The sequence below is a fragment of the Stomoxys calcitrans genome, chromosome 5, assembly GCF_963082655.1.
Source record: "Stomoxys calcitrans chromosome 5, idStoCalc2.1, whole genome shotgun sequence".
In the NCBI taxonomy this organism is placed as follows: domain Eukaryota; kingdom Metazoa; phylum Arthropoda; class Insecta; order Diptera; family Muscidae; genus Stomoxys; species Stomoxys calcitrans.
The window spans coordinates 128,488,563-128,513,562 of NC_081556.1; the positions used below are offsets into that span (position 1 = coordinate 128,488,563).

Here is a 25,000-nt window from a genome sequence, read left to right on the forward strand (position 1 = left end):
GATGGGTTTTTCAGTTTTTCATTTCTCTTTTGCTCTCTCTGTAGCTGTTCTTTAAATGCTTTTGTTTTGCTTTGTTATGCTGACATAAGAATAGTAACAGCTCTGGAGATTATAACCTGCCTCTGCCTCTCGAGTGCAAAGAGAATTTTTTATGGTGAACGAAGGTTAAATCTCTTAAAATATGGGTATTAGATTTTCCGTTTCTGTTTGTATTTGTGTTTCATTTTGATTGAATTTTAAGCTACAGCTATGCACACATAGAAAGTTTTATATGCATGTAACAGACTTCAGGGAAGCAAATGAGGAATGGTAAAGGTTTTTCACATCAATTTGTTAGGGGTTTTGGAAATACCTTTTCTTTGGAATATAGTTCCAAAAAGAAGTCTTAAGCTTTTGGAAAATGAAGAGATGATCATTCAGGTACCAACATCAAAGCTGCCATTGCACGATCAGACATGTCATGTGTAATTTCAAAAATAGCATCTCTTGAAAGTTGTACACATGGCTCATGGTGTAATAGGAGTTTAAGTTTTTTTTTATCAGTTTCGTTCCAAAAGCCATAGGAGACAGCAGCAACATGATGATCTCCATAGTCCCAACAAGTTATAGGAATCAGCAGTCAATTGGCTTGAGCCAGACATCTGCGTCCCATTAAGAATTGGTGAGACCTTGTCAGTAGTGGCGTCCCTCTGGACGCACCCCATCTTAGTCGCAGAGTTCCTGGATCTTGACACTCAACAGAATCAAGCAGACGAAAGATAGAACACAAAAAACTGCTACAACAACAACAACAACAACAGATATGTGGTATTTGTGCTTTACTCCTTAAGAAGCTAATCAACCTAAAAAGGGATCTATCTTAAGGTCCCCATAAGGTTAAATTTAAAGTTGTATGCTTCAACTTGATTTCTATGGAAATGGCATGAATTATAAGAAAACCCTCATCTAACCCTATCGCTATCGGATGAGTACATCCCTGATGCTTTGAGGGCGAATTGTTCAGTGGCTTTTCTAGCAGCTTGCGACCATAACCTAACTCAACGTATACCTATGTTGTAATTGCTTGTCCGTATACTGTGTACAAAATACAGCTAACTTCTCATGCAACAATTTTAGCAAATAAATGTTAACGTTTTTAGAATGACATACACATGCATATAAAAAACCACTCTTATATATGGGAATTTCTTTACAAAGAACTCAATATTGCATACCATGTGGATGGTATGCAAAGTAAAGTGTATGTGTGCGTTGATTTGATAGGAAGGGAGATTATGGCTTTGCCGTTTTTATATTTCAAATTTTACCAAATGGTAGTACAAATAAAACAAGTAAGGACATGCAAAATTTCAGCAAAATCGGACATAAATTGCGGCTTGTAAGGACTCAAGTCGGTCGAAAACATTTTTACCCTTTGGGGGTGTTTTGGGGAAGGGGTGTTGCCCTAAATACATGGTCCTACATTTGGATATCAAATTCGATTCTACTCCCAAATACCTTTATTTGAACCCCATATTGCAATGGTCTCTAGAAAAATTGCTGTTTGTGGCGTATTTCGCGAAAGGGGTAAACCCCCAGAAAATTGGTCCCGGAAGTGGGTACCAATTCTTGCTCAACCCAACCGGGGGTGTTTTGGGGGATGGGGCGGCCGTTCAGTGACTTGGTTTTGAAAATACATATCAGTTTCGTGTTCCATTCAAAAAAACCTCTTATTTGAGCCTCATATTGCAATGGTCAGCAAATACTTCCTATTTGGGTGGTGTTATGGGGCTGGAGTACCCCATAGACACTTTTTCCGAATATTGATATCAGATTCGTTCTTTATTTCCAAAGAGATTTCATTTGAGCCCCATATTGTTATGGTCGTAAGTTTGTCCGATTTTGGGGTATTTTAGGGGTTGCGGTGGTCCCCCAAACACTTGGTCCGACAATCGGATATCAAATTCGCTTTCTTATCTTATTCGCTTTCTGATCTGAAGTACCGCTTCGCTTTCTGATCTGAAGTACCTTTCTTTTGAGTCCATATTGTCGTGATTGCTGTATATATATATATATATATATGAGATAGCTCTGTTAACCTCTTACAAGAACGAAGCGTTTGTTGGTTGCTCCAGTGTTTTGGTGATTTTTTCGTGGTTTCTGAGACGTATTCCTTGGGCCTTTTTGAATCATTCTGTTGTTCGTCGGAAGTGGGATAGTGGACGTTGTGGAGAGGGCTGATTTTTGTGTGCAACAGGCGAATTTACGGATTTAAAAATTGTAAGTTTCACAAAGAAAAACTGGTCGAAATTACAAAATATAATAATATTTGGCACGGAGAGAATTCAGCAGACTGTAAACAAATATATCAGCTGTTCGAATTGACAAATATATAAAGTTGCCACTTAGTTGGACTAATCATAAGCTCAGTTAAGAAGGGCTGCATTTCTTAATTTGGTTTGTGTCCCAACTATAAGAAATCCGTTAAACTAATACTAACTTACTATGCAACGAACACCGTGTAAAGAAAACATCTCCCAGCAAACAAAAAGAAGGCTGAATGAGACTTCGCCGGAGGACAGGAACATGTCTAAAAAACCAGTTGGAAATATGGAAGTTGGTGAATTAATGGAAATGATGAAGCTTACCATGAACTCCTTGTTGGAGGAAAAGCTTGAAAATCTTCCAACTAAGAAGGATTTGGAATCCATCAAATCAGACATAAATAATGTATGCGAGGAAATCGGGACACTAAAATCCGAAAACATAAAATTAAAAGAGGAAATAGGATGTTTAAAACACAAAATAGAGGAAGATGAAAACAATATACGATGGCTAGAGCATCAGATTAAAAATACGAAATTGGTATTTAAAGGCCTGGTTTTTGAGAAGACACCAGTGGACTCTGTTTTGAAAGTGTGTGAAGAAAACCTTAATATAAAAGCTAAAATATCTTCAGCACAGATTGTTGCGGTTAGAAATAACACGTACACAATTATAGCGGAATTTGAAAATGAAACGGTCGTAAACCAAGTATTACATACTACAAAAAACTTAGCCGGAACATCTATATCTATAGACAGAGATTTAAATCCCAGAAGACAAAAAAATAAGAAAGCCATGCTAGCTTTAAGAAGACTAATATTGGCAGACAGTAATAAGCACAAAATCACTGTTCGGGACGACAAAATGCTTATATCCAACAAAAGATTCCAATGGAATAGTAAGAACGAGTTGATGTGTGGAAACCAGCCTGCGGAGGAAATATTTAAAATGCTATACGGCCCAGACTTGAAGAAGGCTAGTTTTAACGATATGTATGAAATATTAACTACTAATTCAAAAAACTAATAAAACCCCTTTCTGCTGCAAACAAACATGAAGTCGGTGCTAGATTGGAAAAACAGAAACTACTAATAGCAGCTTACAACATCAACGGATTGCAGAATAAATTATTATTTCCAACATTTTTCGAATATCTAAAAATTTTTGATATATTCTTTTTAATTGAAACTCATATCACGCAAAATAAAACTAAGCAGGCTGAAAAGTATTTTCCTGGTTTCACAATTTATTGGGATTATGCTGAAAGGGACAGCAATTACGGTAGAGCAAAAAGTGGAATAATGCTTGCTGTAAATTCAAAAGTGCATGAAAAAGGACTTAAGTATGAATTCGTATCCGGCGGTTCTATCAAAATTTTAAAGATATTAATGCAAAATGTGATGTTCAATATTATCCCGGTATACATAAGAGGGGCAGATTGGGATTCTGAGTTCCGACGGTTGAAATCGTTTGTAGCTGATAATGAAATAAATAACCCTGTGTTTATCGGGGACATGAATGTAAGAATCGGAGAAAATCAGCAAGATATTACGGCAATAAACAGATCCAATTTTATATCAGGCTTAATTAGGCGTAAGTCGCGGGATAAAGAAGTTAATTCGAAAGGGCGTAAATTGTTAGAATTTTGCGATGACTACAATTTGATTTTACTTAATGGTCAAACTCTCGGCGATGAAGAAGGCGAATTTACCTATATCAGCAATCTTGGGCAATCGGTTAACGATATATGTGCAGTATCCGCAAACTTGTTGTGGTATGTAAATAAATTCTCTATAGAAGAAAAAATATGGTCGGATCATCTCCCTATTGTACTTGAAATGGGTTTCAACACCGAAGCAATGTCTACTAAAAAACTAGCTTTACTGCCGAAGTTAAAATGGAAGGATTCTCAAAAGCAACAATACCAAAGAAGCCTAAACACTAATCTACAAGCAAATTCTGAAAATGTCCCAAATATTACTGAATTAACGAAGATAATTGAACGGTCAGCACCTTCGTCTGTCTCTACTCGTGCCTTTCCCCAAAAAAATAAGTGGTACAATGAACGATGCCATTGGGCTAGGAAAAAGGCTTTTGATCTTCTAAATAACTTTCGGAAATCACAATTACATTCCGATAAGTCCAAATATTTAAAAGCCCAAGCAAAATATAAAGAAGTATGTCAAATTTGCAAAACCAACTATAATAACGATTTACTCTTTAAAATAAACACCATTAATAACGGCAAGGAATGGTGGAGCTTAGTGAAGGAAATAAGGGGCGAAGATCTTCGTATAGGTGCAAATATCTCGGCAAACATATTTAAAGATTATTTTATATCATTACTTAATCCGGCTCAAACATGTTCAGAAATATTATACGCACCTTTTTTGACTCAAGATCAGTTTCTGGACGCAGATATAACTGTGGAAGAAATCAAAAAAGTACTTCGAGCAGTCAAACCGAATAAAGCACCAGGAGAAGACAGAATATCGTATGAATTCTTCATAAATGGCACAGAGGAACTTTTTATAACGCTAGCAAGTTTATACAATAAGATGTTTTCTGAAGCTAAGGTGGAAGAGTTTCTGGAAAAAACTATAATTTTTCCTATTTACAAAAAGGGGCCAGTAAATGAAGTGAATAACTACCGTGGAATATCATTTATGAACTCATCGGCTAAGATTTTTATGGGAGTCCTGAATGATAGGTGACAGGCGTGGGTTGAAGCTAAGGAAATAATTGTCGAGTATCAGGCTGGATTCAGAAGGAGGTACTCCACTGCAGACAACATTTATAATTTGTCAGCCATAGTCAACATTAAATTAGCTGAGCGAAGAAAAGTGTACGCTTTCTTCGTTGACTTTAAAGCAGCTTTTGATACGGTCCCAAGAAAGTCACTATTATATAAACTGCATACTATTGGCCTCTCATACAAATTTATTAAAATGATATCGGAAATATACAAAAACACGAAAGCAGCAGTATGGACTGGTGAAGAATTGTCAGAATATTTTGACACAAAATCTGGAGTGAAGCAGGGATGTCTCCTCTCACCTCTTTTGTTTTCACTTTATGTAAATGATCTGCATGATGTCATAGAGGGTGGCATAAACATTGATGGGCACAATATCAGGGTTCTGTTATATGCAGACGACATTGTGCTATTGGCGGAAGAACCGGAAGTAATGAGCAGTATGATTGAAAAGTTAGATAGCTACTGTCAATTGTGGAATATGCATATTAATCTAAGTAAATCCAAAATGATGGTGTTTAGAAATGGGGGCCGGCTTGGACGGCACGAAAACTGGAAGTTCAGAGGGTACGACATTGAAATAGTTCCCGAATATAATTACCTAGGGGTAATATTAACTCCTCGAATGACCTTTACAAGGCACATCCAAAAAAGAAATAATGAAGCAAAATGCGCCATAAATATGACATGGCAAAATTTTCTTAGCTCAAAAAATGTGACTCTGAAAAGCAAATGGAAGCTGTTTTTGGCGGTCTGCAGATCAATACAAGCATATGCATCTCAAATCTGGGGTTACACATATTTTGATCAAGTAGATATGCTTCAGCGACATTTCCTTAAGAAAATAATGAATCTGCCGGATTCAACACCAAACTATGCCTTAGAAATTGAATTTGGAATTAAAAATGGCCACCTATACACGCTTGAAATGCATTTAAATTATGTAACGAAAACCTTGTTTAAATATGGAACAAACCGCTTACCGCACGTTTTGTCAAAAATTATTTTATCTAGAAATATATTCTGGGCCAAAGGTTTAAAAGATTTGGCAGATAGTCTAAGCATAGTAACACATAATCCTGATGCAAGAGAACATGAATGGATAGAGTATAACGAGATATTGCTAAAACATGTTGAAGCAACTTACGCTAATGAACGGTTTCGAAAAGCGCTGGAGAGTCAATCGCGAATATACAGATTCCTAGACCATACTAGAGGGCAACTCTATGTGAAAGATGCATATACTCAAAACGAGATAACATGGATTTTTAAAGCTCGTTCTGATTTAATTGTGCTAAATGGCAACAGTTTTGATCGTTCAAGAGGGGAAACTTGTACGTTATGTAATTTACAAGATAAAGAAACACTACAACATTTCCTAGGCAAATGCCCAATTCTCAGAGCATACAGGGTATGTTTCTTCAATAAACCATTGCTAGCTGACAACGAAGTTATCAACATCTTGGATGGAAGACAGGAAACAGATTGGAAGAACTTGGCACGCTTCTTGATCTCAGCACTAAACTATAGAAAATTAATATTATCTGAATTTGCTTAAGTAAAATTATTATAATAATAATAATAATTAACTTATTAATTTTCAACTCCCGACTGACGACATTTTGTCATAGTCGTAAAATCTTTGATTGTTTTTTTTTCGAGAATTTAATAACCCGAATAATGTAATATGTAAATTGAAAACGAAAGAAATTAACAATAAAGATTACACTACTACTATATATATATTTGGTAAGTTTTGGGGGTGGGGCCTTCCCCCTAGGTACCCCATCCGAAATTTGGATAGCAATTTTTTTTTTAGGTTATTATAAGAGAGCACACAAAATTTCGCTCAAATCGCACCGCCCATATCCGAGATCTTGCGTTTATGAAAATTAGGTTAAGGGGGAGGGTCCGCTCCCCCTTCAAATATCAAAAAATGTAGTACCCTATTTTCACCACGGGATCATTATGCACCATCAGTGCAAAATTTCACACAAGCAAACAAACAAACACAAATTGATTTATATATATAAGATATCTAAATCTGAACCGTTGTGGCCCATTTACAATCCTCAATGACCTACCCCAATAGTAAGTATCTGTGCAAAATTTCAAGCGGCTAGCGTTACACGTTCGACCGCTATCGTAATTTCGACAGACGGACGGACGGATGGACATGGCTAGATCGACTTAGAACGTCGAGACGATCAAGAATATATACTCTTAAACGAATATTTCGAAGTGTTGCAAATATAATGACCCCATCCTTTGGTGGTGGGTATAAAAATATCTTCTTGTCGCCAAATATGTTCGTTCAAAGTACCAATTACACCACAATTATTGTAGTACGTTTTATTCCACATGTCGTATTTTTGTCAAGACTGAGAAAATGTTTGTCAAATTGCTTAATTGTTTCGACCATCGTTCGCATTAGGCGAAGATAAGCTATTTCGTACTATTTTGCACTTTCTGGTACCAAAATGTACGAATTTGAAATGAATCATTTTATTTCACATTATATATTTCCTTTTTGTACCCACATGCCAAATTCCAGACCTCTAGCGTCATCTTTAAAGAGAGTACCAAATGGTACCAAAATGTACCAGTTGTGAATAGATTATTTAGTCACCCATCATATTTTTGCTAGTTATACCAGCATGCCAGATGATTTCAGACGTCTAGCTCCATCGGTGAAGAAAGTACCAATTGGTACCAAAATGTGCGAATGGTTAATAGATCATTTTGTTGCACCTACATGCCAAATTTCAGACCCCTTACTCCATCTATGATGAAAGTACCAAATGGTACCAATTTTGGTACCAAATGTGCGAATTGTGAGAAGATCATTTGGCCATCCATCATATATTATTTAGTTGTACCCACATGCCGGACCTCTAGCTCCATCTGAACAGAAAGTACCAAATGGTATCAAAATTTACGAATTTAAACGGAACATTTTGTCACCCATCATAAATTTCTTAGTTGTACCTACATGCTACATATCACACCTCAAACTCCATCTGAACAGAAAGTATAAAATAGTACCAATTTTGCTACCAAAATTTATGTATTTCAAATAGATCATTTAGTCATCTATCATTTATTTCTTAGTTGTACCTACATGCCAAATTTCAGGCCTCTAGCTCCATTTATGAAGAAAGTTCCATTTGGTACCAAAATGTTCGAACTGTGAAAAAATCATTTAGTCACAAAAATTTACGAATCTTGAATAGGTCATTTAGTCACCCGTCATATATTTCTTAGATATACTCCATGTGTAAAAGAAAGTACCAAATGATACCAATTGCGGTACTAAACGTACGTTTTTTCCCCTTACCAGTACTATTTTTCTATTTTTTTTGTACCCCAACCCTTTTGCATCAGATGTCTTTTAACTCAAGTTTCAAAATTCTACCTCCATCCATCCGCCCTGTTCAAAGTTTATCCATTCCGTACCTTTTTAGTACTTTTTTTAGTACCTAAATGTAAAAATTTCCAAAAACTCTCATAGTCGACCAATTAAGGTTGTCTAGTGTATCTAATTTCCAAAATTCAGAGCTATAGTTCAATTTACAAGGAAAGTACCAAATAGTACCAATTGCGATACTAATCGTACTATTTTTCCCACTTCCGGTACGATTTTCCAAAATTTTGTGTTCCAAGTCTTTTTTTTTTCGAGACGCTCTTTAATTTGAGCCGAAGGACATAGTTCTAGCTCTTTCCGTGCGCGCTGGGCAAATATGTACCATTTCGTACTTTCTGGTACTTTTTAGTAACTAAACGAATGAATATCACCAAATTCAGCCTTATCCCGTGCCTATGGCCCAAGATCAACATTCGTGCAAAGTTTCATGATTCTAGCTTTAGTCGTTTGGGCTGGGTTGATGAGCAGTCGGTCAGTGAATCTGTCATTCAGTCAGTCAGTCATTCAGCCAGTCAGTCAGTCAGTCAGTCATCAGTCACGCAATTTTTTTATGTATATAGATTGAAGTAAAATAAATTCAATTCTTCTTCACTTGCACAGCCTGAGAACTTTTTTCTATGGCAACTCTGTTTTATAAACATTTTTGCTCTAGACCAGAGAACAAGAGGGAGGGAAAGAAAGAGTAAGATTGAGAGAGTCTATGTGAGTGGTAAAAGCGGCTTTATTCAGTGAATGACTAAAGCAAGCCTCACTGTTTGAATGTGAGAGACGAATGCATGTGACGCCGGATTGTTGTTGTGGTTCTTTTGTCGTTTTTGTTATGCTGTGTGTTTTTGTGCTGTGGTTGTTGCTGCTTCTGCCTCTGCTACTGCCGCTGTTGCTTTGTCGTTGTTGTTGTTTGTTATTTGCTTAATGCACGCTAACATATTACGTAAGGGAATCCCCAACATTGTGCCCAAGTATTTGGTGGGTATGCATCACCATCAACACAAAACATTCAACAATACCTTGGATAGACCACCCATCGAACCACCCTGCCACCTACAAGCCACGTCTTTGACACATAAAGTACAGACGAGGTGGAAAGCACACACAAGCTAACATTTGGGCAAATGAGAAAACCGAACAGACACACACACACACATACACACGCCTCAATACATATCCATACGAACATTCGCATGCAAAAGTTTCTTGTTTTGTTGATGCCTTTGCCATAGCATGGCGTTGTGTTCGAACAAGTTCACTTTGACTCATGGTTGTATGTAGTTGTTGTTGTTGTTGGTGTTTTCATTTTGAGAAATGCTTTGGCTGCTGTTGCTTCTTCCATCTTTACCCTCTGACTCTGTCGTCGTCCTATTTCCCCATTTAAGTCCTTTGAGAGTGTGGGGTAGTTATTTTTTGTTTGTCTGTTTGCTTGTCTACAAAAAGACTTTACTGCTCCACCAACTGCTAAGGGCTAGGAGGTTTTAGGGGTTTTTTTTTATTTGGCCAAGACAAGGGGAAGAGGGTGAAGATACCAGAAATGTATGGTTGGGTCTTTTGAGTGCACGCCTGTGAACTTTATTATTTTTTTTTTGTCTTCATGGTTTTTCCCTCGGTTTGTTTTTAAGCTTTTCCCTATGGCTTTATGAGAAGACTGGGTAAGAGTTTGAGTGTATGTATGTATGTGAATTTCCTAGGACATTTCCCGCTTTATGGCTGCCTGAAAGCCTGGCAATGTATTTTAGGACTGTGGGGGTTTCTGTGTGCGTATGAGTGTTGTATTAAGTATACTTTTGATTTTTTGTTTTTGTTCATTCTTTTAGAGGGGAATCACTTCTTAAGTGAACTTTTTCCGTTCGAAGGCCTTGGGTGCTGTGGCGTGGGTGAGTGTTTTTGTGTATATGATTAGAGTCTTCAATGTGCAAGTTGGTCTATTAATTATACATTTGGTTACGTTCTACTGTTTTTTTTTTTTTGTTTCATTTTGGACTATTTGCTTTGGTTTATTCCAAATTTATGGTTGTTGTTATTATTGGATTTATTTTAGTTATCCTCGTTGTCTTCCTGCCAATGGGGATAAAGAAGTCAGACATATGGCAACAAAAATAAACTTATCGAATGACTATAATTAGAAATGCCTAAATTACGTTTTTGTAAATCGAATTTGATAGAATTTTTTAGAGGATTAATAACACTTAGAGGATTAATAATTAAAAAAATTCTTACAGTCAATGCCAAGAGAAATGGACAAACTATTTGCTAAACAATTTCTGCAGTACATGCGGTTGTTATTGTATTGGAAACGCGTAAGATCGAAACTTCCCTCTTTACAGCACTTTTAGAAGTACAAAATGGATAATTGAAATTAATTATCATTTTAATGATTTATCTTAACCCACCACCGAAGGATGGGGTTATATTTATTTTGTCATTCTGTTTGCAATACAAAGAATAAAAATTTCCGACCCTACAAAAGTATGTATATTCTTGATCGTCGTAAATATCAATGACTATCTAGACATGTCCGTCCGCCTGTTCGGCCGTCCGTCTCTCCCCTTGTCTGTTGAAATCGCGCTTCAGTTTTCAAACTAGAGATATTGAGGTAAAATTTCACAGTTTCCTTTTTTGGTCCTAAGGTAGTTTAAGTTCTATCTTGATGTAGCCCCCACATAGATATACCGATATGCCGACTTATGGTCATAAACCCACTAAAGCCACATTTACTACCCAATTACGCTCAAAATTTGGCACAACGAGTAGTGAAGGACCCTCGACACACGTGATTAAAATGGTACCGATCAGTTTATATTTGAATGTAGCTCCCATTAGAGCCACATTTATTACCAGATTTCGTTGATATTTGACACAGAAGTTATACTATACGCCTTGTCAACCGTGATCACTATAGTTCAGATCGGGAAAATGACTTCATATAGCAATGAATAGTGTTAGGCCCCTCGACATTCGTGAATTCTCACCTATGGCTCCCGACAACTGTACCCTCCACAAGATGATCGAAAAGGTACGGAGTACCAATACAATACTGTTCTATGGTGCTAGGAGATGTGCCTCAAGAGACGCTTTCAATATCATTCTCGATCTTATGCCTTTACACTTGTATTTTGGGTGTGTAGCAACAAAGATCGCCAAAGACTGAGTAAGTCAGATGCAGCATGGCGGCATACTGACCTATATTAGGGAAGTCGTTCCAGGTTTATGGGCTGGAAGTCGTTTTCACGAAAAGGGACCTCTGTACTGGGGGCACACCGCCCGTTCCGGGAGCCTCTGTTACACGAATGGGTCTTAATTGTATGGGGGTACTAAGCACGAGTGTTCTTTGAATACCTTAAAGTCAGGGAATCTTAAAGGCAATTTTCAGGCGTAGTATTAGGGATTTGAAAGCACAGATCTGCGGCCGATCAGACTGCCTCGATATACGTGAATAGTGCGGCGGCGATGTAGATGAGTGCTCTCCACTGAGTGCTGTCCGATTCAAATTTTAAGCTCAATGATAATGAGCTTTAAATAGCCGAGTCCGAACGGCGTGCCACACCTCCAAAGGAAATGCACATCACATGTCGTATAGGTATCAATGCCTATGCACAAAACAGCACTGGCAGCATCAACTGTTGGCTGGTCGGCGTGCAAAAAGGAAAAGTATTTTATGTTGATTGCTATTGGCATTGTTGGATAAGTTGGCTTTGAAAAAGGTTAATAAGATTTTACTTGTCCTCTATTGCGCTTGTGCACTAAGTCGTCTTTATGAGTCCTGTTCAAATTAAGATGTGTGTAAACCACCATGATCTATTTGACGAAGCCCGCTAATGAAGATTCATAGCGAATCAGAAATCCCGATACGGGTAACCGGTCACACAGTTTGGCTTACTTTTTAGAGTTCTCTATTGTGCTATTTTTTGAATATATATATTTGAACAAATTGGTCTATAGCAGGACAGTATCCTGCAATGGAATCTCAATGAGATTTAGAGACCAAAAAAGGAAAGCATAAACAGACCAACATAAAAATTAAAAGCAATAAAAACAGAGAATTTGATTTGATAAAATTTGATCAAATCATCTATGGAAATAGAATTTCATCCAAAATTTCTATAAAAATTAAAATTTGATGAAAATATTTAAATCAAATCTAAATTCGACAAGTTTCTTAACTAAAAATTAGAGGAATTCGACAACAAAAAGATCTACGATTCGACGAATTTTGGAACATAAAAATTCGACGAAATGTTTCAAAATAAAAATTCGATGAAATTTGTTGAAATACACCGTAGCGCAGAGGTTAGCTTGTCCGCCTATGACGCTAAACGTCTGGGTTCGAATCCTAGCGAGACAATGAGAAAAAATGTTCAGCGTTGGTTTTTCCCCTCCTAATGCTGGCAACATTTTTGAGGTACTATGCCATGTAAAACCTCTTCAAGTAGGTGTCGCACTGCGGCACACCTTTCGGACTCTGCTATAAAAAGGAGGCCCCTTATCATTGAGCTTAAACTTGAATCGGACTGCATTCATTGATATGTGAGAAGTTTGCCCTTGCTCCTTAGTGGAATTTTCATTTGCAAGTCAAAGACTAAGATCTTAGTCAAAGTTCTAAAACTACCCAAAAACTAGAGTACTGAAGCTGCCCTTATACAAAGGCCAGATTACTAAACCAACCCTTACTCAAGGTCCAGAGTACTAAAACTACTTTCATCCAAGGGCCAGAGTAATATAACTATTCTTATCCAATGGCCAGAGTACTAAAATAACATTTACCCAAGGGCTAGTGTACTTAAACTACTCTTACCCAAGGACCAGAGTACTACCTACCTATCAGAGTACCTTTACCCAAAGCCCAGAGTACTAAAATTGTCCTTACCCAAGGGCCAGCGTATTAAAACTTCCCTTATCCAAGGACCAAAGTTCTAAAACTACTCTTACCCAAGGGCCAGAGAAGTAAAACTATTCTTATCTAAGAGCCAATGTACTAATAATAAGATCATGGGTCTAAGTAATAAAACTGATCTTATCCAAAGGCCAGAGTACTCAAACTAGTCTTATCCAAGGGCTAGAGTACTAAAAGTACCTTTATCCAAGAGTCAATAATCTAAGATTACCCCTACCCAAGAACCAGAATACTAAAACCAGTCTTGCCAAGGGCCAGAGTAGTAAGCAAGTCGTACCCAAGGGGCAGAGTACTAAAACTGCCCTTAACCGAGGGCCAGAGTACTAAACTAGTCTTAACCAAGAGCCCGAGTGCTAACACTACCCTTATCCAAGGGCCAGAGTAGTAAAGCTGCCCCTACCCAAGCGCCACAATACTAAAACTTCCGCTAACCAAGGGACATATTGCTAAAAGTACCCTTGCACCAAGGCCAGAGTGCTGCAAATACTCTTAACCAAAGGCCAGGGTACTAAAATTGTCCTTACTCAAGGGCCAGCGTACTAAAACTATCCTAGCCCAAGGGCCAGAGTACTAAAACTACTCGTACCCAAGGGCCAGAGTATTGAAACTAGTCTTATCTCAGGGGCAGAATACTAAAAGTACTTTTACCCAAAAGCCAGAGTACTAAAATTATCCTTACCCAAGGGTCAGAGTACTTAAACTACTCTTAGCCAAGGGTCAGTGTACTTAAACTGGTCTTACTTAAGGGCCTGAGAACTAAAACTACTCTTACTCAAGGTCCAGAGAAATAAAACAGCTCTTACTCAAGGGCCAGAGTACCAAAACTACCTCGGTCAAGGTCCAGAATACTAAAAATGGCCTTTCCCAAGAGCCACTAAAACTACTATTACCCAAGTCCAGAGTACTAAAACTACTCTTACCCAAGGGACAGAGTATTAAGACTATCATTACCCAAGGACCAAAGTACTAAAGATACCCTTACCTAAGGGCCAGAGTACTACAACTACCCTTACCCAAGGGCCGGAGTATTAAAACTACATTTACCCAAGGGCCTGAGTACTAAAACTACACTTACTCAAGTGTCAGAGTACTAAAACTGCCCTTACCCAAAGGCCGGAGTTTTAACACTACTATTACCCAACTGCCAGACTACTAAAACTACTTTTGCCCAACTGCCATTAAAACTACCCTTATCTAAGAGCCAGAGTACTAAAACCTATCTCAAGGTTCCACGTACTAAAACTACCTTTACCCAAGGACCACAGTACTAAAAATACCCTTACCCAACTGCCAGAATACTAAAACTACCCCTACCCAATGGCAATAGTACTAAAACCACCCTTACCCAAGGGTACGAGGCTAAAACTACCCTTACCCAATGGTAAGAGTACTAAAACTACCCTTAGCCAAGGGTAAGAGAACTACAACTGTCCTAACCCAAAGGCCAGAGTAGTAATACTACCGTTATCCAAGGGCCAGAGTACTAAAACTATCCTTAGAATAGGGCCAGAGAACTAAAACTTCTCTAACCCAAGGGCAAGAGTACTAAAACTACCCTTACATAAGGGCCAGAGTACTATAACTACACTTATCTAAGGGCCAAAGTACTAAAACTACTCTTATCCAAGGCCCAGAGTACTAAAACTACCATTAGCCAAGGGCCAGAGCACAAAAATTAGCCTTGCCAAAGGACCAGAGTACTAAAATTACCCTTACCCAAGGGCCAGTGTACTAAAACTGTTCTTTCCCAAGGACCAAAGTACTAAAACTACCCTTATCCAAGGCCCAGAGTACTAAAACTACCATTACCCAAGGGCCAGAGCACAAAAATTAGCCTTGCCCAAGGACCAGAGTACTAAAATTACCCTTACCCAAGGGCCAGTGTACTAAAACTGTTCTTACCCAAGGACCAGAGTACTAAAACTACCCTTACCCAAGAGCCTAAGAACTAGAACTGCCCTCACCCAAGAACTAGAACTACCCTTACCCAAGAGCCAAGAGTACTAAAACAACCTGACACAAGGGCCAGATTACTAAACCCACTATTTCGACGACATAGCCTGTATACCCAAAGTGGTGGTGGTTATCAAAAGATCGGTTTTTAACCCTTCCTTACTTATTTGTTATAAAAAAAAACTTTTCTTACAAATTTTCTTGGCACATTGTGATAAAATTTATGAAGGAACAAAATTCTCTCTTTTGGTTTGAGTATTGCAAATACGTGTTCCTTTAGAACCAAATCTCCACTTTAACTGAAAATATGAAAAGTCTTTAATTTATTTTCTATTGAATTTCCATAAAATCTTCTGTAAAATGTTCCCCCATTAATTGGTCTGTCATTTTCCTACCAAATTCTTAGAAGAAAAAAAAAACAACTAAAAAGAAATTTTTGTGTTAAAGAAAAAAAAAATCGTGTACTTACTTCCTCTGGCGCTTCCTTTGCGTCTGGCCATGTTTCCGTTGTGTTTGCTGCTGTGATGTTGCTGCGATGTTGCTACTTAGCCAATTCTATATTCAAATATATATACACAATGGTATATACACTGATATATATATATGTATATTTAATAAATCCAGGAAAAGAAAATTGAAATCACTTGGCAATAAAGTTGTGTTGTAAGGTGGGAGGAAGTTGGCTCGAATGTTTGCTTGTATTGGATGATAGGTTAGGTTCTTTGTTTGTGTTTATTTCCTCTTTAGATCCTTGACAATATTTAATGGTGATTATATTGGTGTTATTCAATGAAACTCGAGGATGTTGAAGAGCGGCCACTTTGCTTGTATGTAGGTGTGCACGTGGACAACATAAACAAAGGGAAGAATATTGTGGGGACTTTTTAGGTGTGTGTATGGGTGAGTTTCGATGTTTTTGCTTTTTTTTGGTGTTGTTGATACTTCTTCTTGGCTGTTGTTTTCTTCTGTTCTTTAAGGACAAGAATTTTGGGTTGATTTTTTTTTTTTTTTGGGTTTTCTGTTGACTTATTTATTTACTTTCTATGCCCCTGGGGGAGATGGAGGATTTCAGAGAGTCCCTTTTTCAATTAAACTGGGACTGAAAGCAACAGTGCCTGCTCTAGTGCTGTAGGTATGGCTTATTTGGTGTTTTGTTTTTTTCGTTTTTTTTTTTCACTTTCTCTGGTCCTTTACAACGTTGACCATATTAGACTGGGCGTTGGTTGTTGGCGTTCTTATTGACTGGGTGGTATTGATGATTTGTGACTATTATCGTTTCGAATGCCACTTTAAGCCATAATAAAGTAGTATAACATTTCTTTTGGTCCTCTGCTGTTGTTGCTGTTGCTTTTGCTGATTTTGCCATTGATATCCTTGGTGTTTGGGCTCATACATTACGCCGCTATGGAGAAGGGAGCTTTGGAAAAAGGTTCGAATTGTTGTAAGAAACCGTTATGGGGTTGGAGACAATGCCAACGATAACGCTGATGAGAATGATGATGACGGCAATGGCAATGGCAACAGAGACTATGATGATGGTGCTGGTTTTGCCACTGATGTTGTTGTTGTTGTTGGGGCTGACGTTGATGTGTCCTTGATATTAACAATGGCAGCAAAAGGAAACCAAAAACCATTTGCCTTTCACTTTCTAGTTGGCCTTTTATAGGCGGTTAGGTTTATTTCCACATGGCCTAGATATTATGTTTCATAGTTGTTGTTGTTGCTATTACTCATTTTCATTTCTCAGCTTAAAAGAACTATTTTAGCCGCCTTCCCTTTTCGAATGTTTCGAGAATCAGAGATATTTGCTTGCCAAAAATTTCCTCTTACAGAAACGAAATGAAAACAAAAAAAATCCTTATATTTGCCTGACTTTATAGTGGAATCTGTTTATGTAGCCTTTTTTTCTTCTTCTGTTAATGGATGCGTGTTATTTTTTAGGGGCTATTATGGCTATTGGGGATTCTAAAGGCTGTCCAAGGTATATTTTCTTAGTATTAACGTGAGTGTTTGTTTGTTGGGGGGCTGTTGTTGTGTGTATTGTAGATAATTTCCATTTATTTTGTAAAAAAAAGAACAGAGGTCCTTTTTAAGTGTTAATGATATGTTTGTGTTGCCTTGTTGTTGTTGTTATCTGGTTCCCCTTTATTTAAAGCTCTATTGTCCTCATTTTCATATTCTTTCTTTGCTGTGACTATAGCTTATTTTCCATTGTTGTTGTTGGGTGTTGCCAACAAAATCCTTAATTATCCCATTTGTTAATCAAGTGGTAAGGAGGAATTTTTAGTTATCATAAGGACTTGAATTTCTTAGAGTTCCAGAGTCCTGTCTTTAGTTTTCAATTCGTAATTCTTTGATGTTGCAAATTATATTAGATTAGATTTAAAAAAAATCGCGCACTTTTCTATAAAAAAAAATAGAGAGGAAAAAATTGTATGTATAAACAATTAAAAGCGTGTTAAATTCGGCCGGGCCGAATCTTATGTACCCTCCACCATGGATTGGATTTGCCAAGTTCTTTCAATGACTTTTTCAAGTATATTCGAAAGCTACATCAACTTATGATTTGATATGGACTGTATTTGTCGTGGCTGTCATAACGAAATGCCACATTAAAAATTTCAGCCAAATCAGATAAGAATTGCGCCCTCTAGAGGCTCAAGAAGTCAAATCGACCGCAAAATGAAAACATTAACCGATTTGGACCATTTTAAATCCCAACCGATCTACACTAATATGAAGTACTGCAAATTTGCCCCTGAACATTCCATAAGGGGCAAACTTCTCACATAACAATGAGCGCTGTCCAATTCAAATTAAAGTTCAATGATAAGGGGCTTTCTTTTTATAGCCGAGTCCGAGGGGCTTGCCGCAGAGCGACACCAATTTGGGGGGAGAGCGACACCTACATGGCAAAGTAGCTCACAAATGTCTCCAGCCTTAGGAGGGGACAACCACAGCTTAACATTTTTTTCTGATATTCTCGCCAGGATTCGAACCCAGGCGTACAGCGTCAAAGGCGGACATGGTAACCTCCGCTCTACTGTCTCTGTTCTACGGCCTACTTCACACTAGTAAGAAGTAATTATGCAAAATAAATATTGAATACACACACATACACACATCGTAACGGAGACAACCAGAAACGCCATTATGGCAAAGGATAAAAAATAAAATTCAGTCAAGTCACTTGCATGAAGTTAATCTGTATTCGAATGAGGCAATAAATCTGCATCTTGCGGAACATAAAACGGGAGCTGTACTCATAAGTGGGAAGAGAAAAAGGGAGAACCTGACTATTACAGTGGGAAGAGAGGAGATAAAACCAGCCGAAATCTTGGAGTCCTGATGGACGACCGCTAGCAATTCAATCAGAATGTGGCATCGAATGTGAACAGCGCACTTTCCTGAATGATGGCAAACGTAGGAGGCTCGAGACAAAGTCGAAGATATGGAAACCATGTGTGGGAACCGAAGCTAAAGACATCATCAAGATCCCACATGACATCCATAGTTAGACGTAACTGTCTCCGAGTGCGCAGTAACTACAGAACAATCCCAAGCGATGCAGCACACCTGGTAACAGTAAAGAGTACGAGAGTACTCGTAGACGAGAGCACGTCAAGAAAGGCCGTTCGTAGATCTGAGAGACAAACAACGATGAAAAACAGGCAAAAGTTAAGGGGAAATTCACCAAATGGCCGTTGTTCCTTAAAAGTATTGCCAAACAAAAATTAGTGGTTAATGTGAAAGCATGGGAAGCTAAACTTCAACTTGATGCAATTTTTGAGAGGTTATGGCTGCCCAAATTGTCCCACAATGGATGAGGACACAGAACTTATGTTATTCACATGTCCCAGATTCGCTATAGGTCGAACATGTTGGAGACCTTCATATATATAGACCACCTGTCGTCATTAAGAGAAATGCGGAATCAAGCAATTTTTACTCGACTCCGACTCCGGAAAGCTTGAGCGATTCCGAGTCCGGAGACAGCTCCGAGCATCTAATTTTTTTTTAAATATTTTTATGTTAGGTTTTAAAGAGGGTGCGGATATTAATCCGCCCCATGCCACTATGGACATACACCAAAGCCAGTAATCGGCTTATTGTGCGCTCTAAATACAAAAAAATAACCTCGAAAAAGACCATCTAATGGATGACCAATGATTGAGGTCATCCAGATTAACCTTCACCGGAGCGAGACAGCTACTCACGCTCTGATGGAGAAAATCAGCAAGGGCAAGATTCATATTGACTTAATTCACAAGCCATGGACAACCCGGAACAAAGTTTCTGGACTGAACCATATCAACTACCAATTATTATATGCTAACACTGCTTCATTTCTGGTATCGTGTCCCCATCTAAATACCGGTGTCTATAAGCCGCGAAAACCGGGCAATGACATAGAAAATGCTCCAACCTCTCATCATCTTCCCCACATGCTATCACTTGCCGCACAGATTTTGCATAAGTAAGCTCGTAGTGCTATGTGTCCCGTTGTGATACCGAAAGCTATGCTGACCTCCTTCTTACTTCTTTTCAGTAAAAGCCTCATCTTCTCATGATCTGGATCCCCCCATAGGACTTTTGTCGTCCTACCGACCGTTTTGCTTTTCCACAGGGTTTCATGCGCATTCGTTGGCCATGCCCTTAACTCGATCGGCGTCGACCCTTAACTAAAACTGCGTTGGCCTTCACAGCCAAATCGTCTGCTTTGTCATTCCCAGTTACTCCGCTTTGGCCCGCCATCTAAACGATGCGGATTGCGCCATTCTCCGGGACGTTAATCTCCTTCTTACACTGCAAAACTGTTCGTGAACTTACCGTCCTGATTATTATTACTGTTCATAAAGATGTTCATACTCGACTTCCTTGCGTTAACACCACAGCACCTCGTGCATTCCGTGATCGCCCGGATCTCCGCCTGCTGGAACTTATTATGGTCAGGCAGTCTAAAACAGATCTCAGTCCCTGGGTTCTCAATGTAGACCCCCAGGCCCACCCTGTTCTCTAGCTTTGAGTCAGCCGTGTAACATGATCTTCCAGATGGCAATACTAGGGTTTCGTGAATCCAAGACTGTGCCTCTGGCAGCAGTTCCTCGAACTCGACCTCAAGAGTCGTCGCAGGTATCCGATCGGAAACCTCTTCCATTTCTTCTAGGTTTCCTATTGTCGCCTCGATTATACCGCCATGATATGAGCTGCTCCCATCCTCAATCAATTCACCCATCACCTTTAGTCTTGATTGCGGCTATGAGCAATGGCTGCCTCACACTTAAACCGTATGTCTATAGGTCGGATATCTAGGATAGTCTCCAGTGCCCTAGTAAGCGTGGCTCCGCCTATGCTAAGACAAAATGTTTTCTAAACCTTTTGTATTATCCTAACCTTGCACATTTTCTCTATCGCAGTCCACCAAACTACTGAGGCGTAAGTAAGTATTGGTCTTATCACGCTCCTGTAGAGCCAGTGGACTTTCCTCGGACTCAGGCCCCATTTCGAGCCTACGGCCTGTCCACATAGTGCCCAACATCTGTGAGCCTCGTGCAGGGCAGTCTTCAGCAACCTTTCGTTGACATTGACATGCTGTTTATATTTGAATAGTTTGCTGGATGTCCTACTCTTTATCATGGTATCCGCAATACGTTGCATGATTTCGAGTAGAAAGGACGTAAATCTTAAAGAGCTTTAGGCCTTTGGTGTCACATTACTTGCATTGCCGGACATGGGTATTAATATCACCCTTGCCTCCAGTCAGGCTTCCGTCTCCCTGTCGCAGTACTGTTGCATCCGACGCTGACAACTCTGGGGAAAATTCAAATTTTTATGACAAATAACCCAAGTCCTCGGCCTAGTACCAGTGTTAGCATAGAATAATTGGTAGTTGATATGGTTCAGTCCAGAAAATTTGTTCCCGGTTCATCCATGGCCCCTGAATTAAGGCAATCGGAATCATGCCCTTGCTGTTTTCCTCCATCGGAACGTGTGTAGCCGTCTCGCTCCGGTGGAAGTTTATCTGGATGACCTCAATCATTGGTCCTCCAGTAAATGGGTACCGTGGGAGTGGGTGATGGTTTCATCTTGTCCTTTAGGCTGCACTGAGTTTCCTGTCACTGCACAGCCTGATGTTTCAATATTCGAATTTTTGCCTATCCTAGTCTACCGAATCTTGAGAAAGAAACTCAATACATCGCAAGGATGTATTGAGTTTCCCGTTCCGGCACTACCTGATGTTCCAATATTAGGATCTTTGCCTATCCTAGTCCTCCAAATCTTGAGTATATGGGCTTCTTGGGAGTAGGTGATGGTCTTGTCGTCGGCTCCCTGTTCGTTAGGCTGCATTGAGTTTTCAGTCACTGCACTGCCATATGTTTCAATATTAGGATCTGCAGCGAGTCTTCCGAATCGTGAGAAAGTCGGTAATGGTTCAATCGTCGGGTCCCAGTTCGTTGGGCTGCGTTGAGACTCTTGTCTCTGCACCGCCTAATGCTTCAATATGAGGATCTTTTCCTGTTATTGGTTAGGTTGAAAAGAGGGTGCGGATATGGTCATACACCTAAGCTAGTAATCGGCTCGTATACAACCTCATATAGTAGCTCTTATATAAACCGTACTCCCTAGTTGAATTCTTAAGCCTCTAGAGGGCGCATTTTTTGACCGATTTGGTTGAAATTTCGAACGTAATTTTTTTTACCCACCACCATAGAATGGGGGTATGCTAGTTTTGATCGTCTTTTCAATCTACCCATGTCCGTCCATCTGTGGAAATCACGATAGCGGTCGAACGCGTAAAGCTAACCGCTTTTGCACAGATACTTGTTATTGATGTAGGTTGTTGGGAATTGCAAATGGGCGATATTGATTCAAATTTTGATATAGCTCCCATATGAACCGATCTCTTGATTTGATTTCTTAAGCCCATAGAAGCCGCAATTTTCGTCCGTTTCAGCTGAAATTTTTATCGTAGTATTCCGTTACGGCTCCCCACAATCGTGCCAATTATGGTCCATATGCCACCGTAGCGCAGAGGTTAGCATGTCCGCCTATGAAGATGAACGGTTGGTTATCCCCTCCTAATGCTGGCGACATTTGTTAGGTACTATGTCATGTAAAAACTTCTCCCCAAAGAGGTGTCGCATTGCCGCATGCCGTTCGGACTCGGCTGAAAAAAGAAGGCCCCTTATCATTGAGCTTAAAATTTGAATCGGACTGCACTCATTTATGTGTGAGAAGTTAGTGGAATATGCAAGGAATTTCCGAATCGAGGATTAGGCCTAGGTATTTCGCCTCCTCTGATAAATGCACAGTAGTGGTCCCGTCCAAAGACGGCAGTCTGAAATCCTGTATCTTATATCTCCTAATGGAGACCACCGTAGTGCAGAGGTTAGCATGTCCGCCCATGACGCTGAACGCCTAGGTTCGAATCAGGGCGAGAACAAAATTATCAGCGGTGATTATCCCCTTCTGGCGACATTTATGAGGTACTATGCCATGTTAAAACTTCTCCCCAAAGAGGTATCGCACTGCGGCACGCCGTTCGGACTATAAAAAGGAGGCCCCTTATCATTGAGCTTAAAATTTTAGTCGGACTGCACTCATTGATTTGTGAAAAGTTTGCCCCAGTTCCTAAGTGGAATGTTAATGGGCAAATTTGCAATAGCTCCCATATAAACTGGCGCTGTCATTATGCGAGTTGGCTGAAATATTGAACATGGTATTTTGTTATGATTCCAACAGCCATGACAAATACGGCTGATACAGCTCCTGTATTAACCGTTCTCGATTTTGAATAAGCCATTAAAAGAACTTGTTAGATGGTATAAAAGATTCAATTCGGCGTTTTTAATTTTTTTGATTTTTGCTCGAAATTTGGCACGTGTGATTCTATTGGGTTGCCCAAAAAGTAATTGCGGATTTTTCATATAGTCGGCGTTGACAAATTTTTTCACAGCTTGTGACTCTGTAATTGCATTCTTTCTTCTGTCAGTTATCAGCTGTTACTTTTAGCTTGCTTTAGAAAAAAAGTATATTTGATTAAAGTTCATTCTGAGATTTATTAAAAATGCATTTACTTTCTTTTAAAAAAATCCGCAATTACTTTTTGGGCAACCCAATATTACCCATCTGAAAACCTCCGCCGATGTTCATCAAAATCTGTACAGAATTAGATATAGCTTCCATAACCCAATTTGCAATATTAGGGCAGATATAGTGTTCTAAATAGTCGGCACCGACTTTTGCCTTTCCTCGAAACTTGTTAAAGTTGGTTAAAAAATAGTTACAGCTGAGGTGTTAGCGAGATGATGTGCAACATATTAAGGCCCTTGGTGGCAGGCCTTTAAGTTATATCACCTCGGCCTTTGGAAATATTTTTGTTTGATCTAAGTCATTTATAAACCTTTCCTTACAACCAATACCCTCTTCTGCCAAACATATCCCCATTGACTTGGAGCCGGCAATAAAAAATAAAAGCTTAATTTTATACACCCTTTGTATTCGCTGGCAAAGTCTTTGAGATAAAAAATCTCTTTGACAGCACTCTTCATGTTCTCTCTTTTTCTGCCTACATTACATTTTACCTTTCTCTTGCATATTTCAAAGGATATGAACTGCACTAAAAGACTCGTATATTTCCGTCTCTTGTTTTTTTTTTTTTTTTTGGTAATTGCTCTCCCAACTTGTCTGGAGTGTTTTTGCTTTCGTGTAGTAGTTTTTCTAAAAAAAAAAACTTATGTCTTTAATGGCCTTTGATGTCGCCAAACTAAAAACTTTAGAAAAAAGATTCTACTTTGACATGAGAACCAGGCTCATTTGAGTAATTCTAGCTTTCTGAGTTTTGAATTTCTCCAATTATTTGTTGTTGTGATAGCACACAAAAAGCACTCTCTTTTTATTTAGCCTTTGTGTTAAAAACACACGTACATACTCTGAGGTATTAAGTACTGAAATAGGTCCTCGGTATATGCCCCAAAACAAGTGTTAAGAGAATGACGGAAAGAGAGAGGAAGAGGGTAACAACAAGTATTCTCTGGTATTAATGTCCTTAACGTTTACTTTGTGGTTAAAGGGCTACTTGTTTACGATGTTTGAGAGTAAATATCAAAGTTCTGCCAGTGTTTGAGCATAGCGGGGCACATTTCCTTTTAAAAACCAAACAACTTGGGACCCAATGCTTTGGACAAAGGAACACCATAGAAACAACTCGAAATATTGGCCTAAGAGCCTGAAATGTAAATATGTATAGTTTTGAGTTATTTTATTTTATTTTTTTATTTTTTATCATTTTTTTATTTTTATTATTTTATTTTTTAACTTTTTTTCATTTTATTTTATTTAGTCTTATTTTATTTTTATGCCCTCCACCATAGGATGGGGGTATAAAAATTTCGTCATTCTGTTTGTATCTACTCGAAATATTCGTCAGAGACCCCATAAACTATATATATTCTTGATCGTCGTGACATTTTATGTCGATCTAGCCATGTCCGTCCGTCTGTCCGTCCGCCCTTCTGTCCGTCCGTCCATCTGTCCGTCCATCTCTCTGTCGAAAGCACGCTAACTTTCGAAGGAGTAAACCTAGCCGCTCGAAATTTTGCACAAATGCTTCTTGTTAGTGTAGGTCGGTTGGAATTGTAAATGGGCCATATCGGTCCATGTTTTCGTATAGCTGCCA

The 25,000-nt window shown here is 38.8% G+C and overlaps 1 protein-coding gene and 1 long non-coding RNA gene across 2 annotated transcripts in view; one reads left to right on the forward strand and one right to left on the reverse strand.

Annotated features, from left to right (window-relative positions):
- Positions 1–16,321, reverse strand: part of LOC106080959 (zinc finger protein 40) — a 244,170-nt gene extending 227,849 nt beyond the window's left edge. Inside the window, exon 1 of the mRNA XM_013242590.2 lies at positions 15,791–16,321. Coding sequence (XP_013098044.2) covers positions 15,791–15,821 — 31 coding nt within the window. The 5' untranslated portion in view covers positions 15,822–16,321. The remainder of the gene's footprint in view (positions 1–15,790) is intronic.
- The window catches only part of LOC131997716 (uncharacterized), a 102,488-nt gene that overhangs the window by 7,521 nt on the left and 69,967 nt on the right, over positions 1–25,000 (forward strand). The gene's annotated exons all lie outside the window — the stretch shown is intronic.